The sequence below is a fragment of the Aegilops tauschii genome, chromosome 7, assembly GCF_002575655.3.
Source record: "Aegilops tauschii subsp. strangulata cultivar AL8/78 chromosome 7, Aet v6.0, whole genome shotgun sequence".
Lineage (NCBI taxonomy): Eukaryota > Viridiplantae > Streptophyta > Magnoliopsida > Poales > Poaceae > Aegilops > Aegilops tauschii.
This window is the reverse complement of record NC_053041.3, coordinates 570,954,772-570,960,657: the sequence shown is the minus strand read 5'-3', so window position 1 is coordinate 570,960,657 and position 5,886 is coordinate 570,954,772. Positions and strand designations below refer to the sequence as shown.

Here is a 5,886-nt window from a genome sequence, read left to right as displayed (position 1 = left end):
TGATTTTGAATGAGATGAACTATAAGAATTAAACAAACATCTACATCATGCCTATATGACTCAAAGCTTACATGCTATAGTGTGGTATTTATTCATAATTTGGTTACCAAATCTCATGCGTGCAATGCATGTGTACCTTACTAGTAGACTTAAAGTGAAAAAAATTGGCACTCCAAAAAAGCACAATGTCCATAGTTTTGTGATATCTAATTCAACTGGATTTTGTAATGTATAATTAATCACCATGAGCTGGGAGTCGTCTCCACTTTGAGATTTTGCAGGACAGCATGAGCAAAGCAAATCTAGATGTAGTATTAATCAACTTGAATCTTAGACCTCACCCTACCCTAATTTTACAGCCTGCCTATTGCATCAAATTGGTCCCAAAACATCTGGCCCAGCCCAATTCGGGCGTTCATCTCTTAGTCCGTTGTTCTTTTGTGTAGCGGTTTCTCACCAATTTTTCTCTTTGTTTTTGGGTTTTCCTTCAATTTCTTCCGGTTCTCTGGTTTCCCCCCTTTTGCCCCAATTTTTGTTTTCATCCATTTGGTTTTTACTAGTAAAATATATTTCTTGTGTGTACTTGAATATTCTTTTTTCAAAAATGCTCGGTGAATATTTTTTAGATATACACAGATAATCATTTTTTAGTACATGACAATTTTTTAAAATACACATAGGTAAAAGAAAAAGGGAGTCAAGGCTCTAAACACCGGCCAATACCGCCCAAACATGCATGGTGGCTTCAAAACCAGCGAAGTGTTAATTTATATGGTTTCATAGTTTTGAGGGTAAAAAATTATGCAAAAATTGCATTCAAGGATATGGTTCCATTGGGATGGTTTTAGGGGTGGTTTTATATAAATCTTTGTTTATCAAATGGTTTGTCCATGAGTCCTCAGAGCATGGACGGAAAAATCAGAGGAGGCCGACCCACCTAGCAAGTAGCAATCGGAGTCCACCAAGAGGCGACTTTTGTTTTCGTTTTTTGAGAAACCCATGAGGAGACTCAGAGAGACGGAAATGCCCAGCATCCAGCCCATTCAAACCTTTTGTTGTCACATTGGCCCGAGGAAACCATTTCATTCGGCCCAACTACCGGCCCGGATCGCCAATAATCCCTTGGACCCACCTGCAGTGACACATGCGTGAGGGCAAAATCGGCATTTGAGCCGAGCGGTGGCGGGGTGTTAAACCCTAGCTGGCGGCACCCTCGTATATAAGCGGGCACCCCTTCGCCCTCCGACCCTCTGAGATTTCGGCGGCGGCGGCGCACTCGTGATCTCAACCAGGCGCGCACTCCTCCTCCTCTCGCCGTCGTCTTCTCCGATCCACCGCCGCTCTGCGCAACCATGGTGCGTTTCCTTCTCCCTGATTAGGTCGTAGCAATTGTTTCTCGGTTCAGAAAGAGAGCAGATTCGGTAGATTCACACTAGCTTCTGCTGTCGATTTGTTGCTGCTCGGTAGAATGATTTGCTAGGACAGAGGCGATTCGTGTTCTCCCAGAGTCCCTATGGCGCTTGGTAGGCGGGCATGATTTGTAATTTGCGGCGGCTAGGCGGCTGAAACTGCGCTAGGATTATGTATTTCTCCTTCTGTTGTACCGTGTGGGTGCTAGTAGATGTCGAGTCTGCCATGAAGGATGCAATTGTATTCAGTATCACACGGTGGAATGGGGTAGTGTGGATAGATTAAGTTAGCTTGCTTGAATGACAAAGGAATTGGATGGATTGCCATCTTCTCGCCCCCATTAGGATGCGAGGTTAAGAAATATATTGATGCCCTGCCTTTTTGGCTGAATTGTCATGATTGCTCCGAACATTAAAGTTATGCTTTTGCCTGATTATTATCAGCTTGTACTAGAAGTTACTGAAACTCATGGCAATCGGCCACTAGTGACATAATGTAGTCCTCCTAAAGCTGCACACGGTATTTTTATATCAAGTTAGGCTGACTAACATGTGCTGCACAAAACCAGAAATGTTCTATAAATGCTGCCATTCATTTTAGCCTAGTGATTTATCTAATGTCAATAGTGGTTTGTTGTTGCAGTCGTCGAAGAGGAAGACCAGGGAGCCCAAGGAGGAGAATGTCACCCTTGGACCGGTTGTCCGTGAGGGAGAGCATGTCTTCGGTGTTGCTCACATCTTTGCATCCTTCAATGACACCTTCATTGTGAGTATTTTCTTCTCAGCACCTATGCAATGGACACTGTTGTCTCATGTGTAGTGACTCTAATCTCATTATGCAGCATGTGAATGACTTGTCTGGGAGGGAAACCCTTGTTCGGATCACTGGTATGTGTCTTTGCCTATGCCATTACTTGCATTAAGAATGTTAGTGCTGGTACTTAATATGCACTGTTATTCCTCTAAACCATCCAAGTGGCATGAAGGTCAAGGCTGATCGTGATGAGTCTTCACCCTATGCTGCTATGCTTGCATCTCAGGATGTTGCTACCCGTTGCAAGGTAATCATCCTGAAGTATCTAGGTTTCACTTTCAGTTGTTCCTATTATCAGCTGTCTTCTGCTCATTAGACTGATGTTTGCCAAGCTATGATGGAATGTTGATATGTGGCTTGGATGTAGTCCTGCATTGCTCTCCTGAGATGTTGTCTCAAGAGTTGTTTCTGTTCTTTCAGGAGCTTGGTATCACCGCGCTGCACATTAAGCTCCGTGCCACTGGAGGCAACAAGACCAAGACACCAGGACCTGGAGCTCAGTTTGCTCTCAGGGCTCTTGCTCGTTCTGGGATGAAAATTGGGCGCATTGGTACGAAACGCTTCTTCTGATGTAGTGTTTGTGGAAGCACATATGTCCATCTTATTGTGTCTGCATGTGCCTAACCATAATGTTTGTTCTTGTGCTGCAGAGGACGTGACTCCAGTTCCCACTGACAGCACCCGCCGGAAGGGAGGAAGGAGGGGAAGGAGGTTGTAGGCTATCTTTCAACTGTACTGGTGGCAATCAAGAAACTTGCTGCTCTCTGGTAGTCCTGCTGTTTCTATGAATGTCATGAGGAGCTTTAATTTTGCTCTGTTGAGGATCATTTGCTGTTAGTCGTACTATGAATGTTGCTTGGATCCTATTTTTGGTTCAGAAACTTGTGGTATTTATGCGCAAAACTAGTTTTTCAGTCTATGGAAACCATGAAATGGAGTGATCTCTTCTGTCAGATCGGTTGTTACATACTACCACTTGTCTTTTTGGGTGCTGCGATGGTGCTTTGAGAAGTAGCACCTTTCATGTTCCTGCCTGACAAGGAGTGCATATTGTTTCTTTAAACTGCCCAGGAAAGTCCCTGTGGTGAGTGGCCTCATTTTGTTCCAAGGGGAGATAATTCCATGGAAAAGGTTCACTGCGTAGAATGTTGTTGGCCAATTAGTAACGCCGTGGAAACTTCACATCACCATTTGGCAGAGATGGGAATAATACATCCTTACCAATGCAATTATTCCTGTGCGCTCAATCAGGCAACGGCTCAACCGAATTTGGTTCTGCCATGCCGGAGACAGCAAGAAAGATCGGGTTCAGTGACTTAAATGCAGATCAGAGGAGCGTTGCACCTGGCTGGCGAAGAGTCGCCACACAGGTTAGATCGGGCCCTGACGTTCCAGCTCGATGAGGGATGCAACCTAGACCAGGTGGAGGGACTCGCCGTCGGGCACCGGAGGAATTTGGGTCGATGGCGCCTTTCGCACGCGTCTCACTCGAGTCGTGGCTTCTCTCCCTGACCTATGGGGGCGCTCGTCTCACTCGAGTCATGGCTTCTCTCCCCGACCTATGGGGTCGTGGCTTTTCTCCATGTGGATCGGGCAGGGGTCCCTCTCCCTTGTGTGCCACCAAATGGCATTGTGGGCTCGCCTGAGTCTGTTCGACTGGTGGTTTCTCGCATGGGGAAAAGGGACCCCCCCTCCCCTCGCGCGGATCCTATGCAACCCCCCTTGTCGTGGGCTCGCCTGGGTCAGTTCGACCGGTGGTTTCTCGCACGGGAAAAGGTATTATTGGCGCTTGGATCTTTTTCTGTATGGGTGCAAGTAATAAACCCGACATGGGTCCTGCTTGTGCTCTCTGCTATGGCCATGTCGGTTGGGGAAGAAGCTGCCGAGTTGTGGAGATGGTGTGCCATGGCGGTCGGAGAAGAAGCTGCTGGAGTTGGGGAGATGGTTTGGAGAAGGATTCTCTGTTGACATGGATTCTACGGCAATGGTGGTCGGAGAAGAAGCAGCCAGAGTTGGGGAGATACTATATATAGAGACGGATCCTTTGCTTGCCTTAGAATCTTCAGAGCATTGTGGTGATGGGTAAGGAGAGGAGGCCACCGTGGTGGTGGTACCATGCCCGTGGTCGGCTGCCGGTCTTCTTGACCTCCTCTTCGACTCCTCTGGCTAAATGGCATGCTGTCTTTTCCTCCCTGCATGGATGCCAAAGGGAGGCAGTGTAGCATCTGGTCGATATTTATGACATGTGGGGAGCGTGGTTGCTTGAGGGGAAGCTATGGAAGTTAGTCTTGTCCCCGACGATGGCGAGGATTAAGTCGAGGTCTAATGTTTCTATCCGGCTGACCGGCTAGAAATTCAGTTGGTCGGGCGTGCGGACGCCATGCATCTCGTGGGGTAGGCACACTACCTGCCTCTTTTCCCTTGTCTTCTTTTTACCTTATCTTTTCCCCTGGTGCTTCTAGCCGCAAATTTGTTTTCCCCATCCACGCCGTCCCCACGTCTCCTTCGACCACCTATGTTGCGCACCTTTCCCTCTCCTTCCACCTCTTGCGGGGCCTAAGTCCTCCCCTCCTCGTTGCAACCCGCGGCCATTGGAGCTGCCTTGACTATCATTAGGGGGGCTGCGATTGTGGCCACATGGTGCGGGAAACGACCGATGGTGATACTAGAACCTCGGTGAAGTATGCTGCAGCCGACCATGAAGGTTGTCGGGGACGATGCTACGATGGCGAGAATTTTCATTGCAACCATGGTTGATGATTGCTGGAACCAACAATGCGGGGTGCTGAAATCGACCGATGGTGTTGCTGAAACCACTGGTGTCGGATGCTGTATCAGGCCATGGAGGTTGCTGGAACCGGCACGAGATGATGCTACGATGGCGACGATTTTCGCTGGAATCATGGTCGTTGAATGCTGGACCCAGCAACAAGGGTGCTGCCACCGGCGATGTGGGTGGTGCGCTGCGAGCCCGTGACCATGTGGTGAGCAAGTTGGAACCGTGCGAGGATGACGGGCATGTTACAAGCAATTTGTGGCACTGTTGGCGACAGTCAATGGCAGATGCTACACGCCTACAACCACGACACGCCTACAACCACGACGAGAGCTGCAAATAGCGGCGGCGAGCTGCATGAAGCAGTGCGGCCAGGATATGCGACAACGCGCAAAGCCGAAAAAAAGCTTCAACGGCGACGATGTTGAGGTTGCACTCGGGGAAGACCGTGGCAAAGTTCTCCCGCCAATTGTTTCTTGTTTTTCAAGTCCCTGTAAAAATTGCCACAATCCCATACATATAGCTGAAACGGTCCGGAATATGTAGGATCCCGTAATTTTTTTTTTTTGAAATGTTCGAATATACAAGATCTATTCGAGACGAAAATCATTTTAATCCCGTAAATAGACGGTTATTTTATTGGATAACCCAGTTTACGGGATCTGCTAGAGACGCTCTAAGCGAAGTGGATGCTCAAGTCCCGATTGCAGTTCTCTTTCTCTTTTGGGGACCTTCTTCCAAATGTCATGATCAGCATGTACGTTTTCCTCTTTACTTTCGGTCGTGTTGTAAACTGCACTGTACCGCTGTTCCAAGTTCAATAATTTTAGTTAATGAAGTTTCTTGGTCCTTCGGGATCCAAGCATCGTTCAAAAAAGAATATAAAA

The 5,886-nt window shown here is 47.7% G+C and overlaps 1 protein-coding gene across 1 annotated transcript; it reads left to right on the top strand.

Moving 5' to 3' along the window:
- Positions 1-2,368: 2,368 nt before the first annotated feature.
- On the top strand, positions 2,369-3,175 carry LOC123494739 (small ribosomal subunit protein uS11y). The gene is made up of 3 exons (XM_045230973.2): positions 2,369-2,470; positions 2,644-2,773; positions 2,874-3,175. Exons 1-3 carry the CDS (start codon positions 2,390-2,392, stop codon positions 2,939-2,941), a joined length of 279 nt encoding a protein of 92 aa, XP_045086908.2. The 5' UTR covers positions 2,369-2,389; the 3' UTR covers positions 2,942-3,175.
- The last annotated feature ends 2,711 nt before the right edge of the window (positions 3,176-5,886 follow it).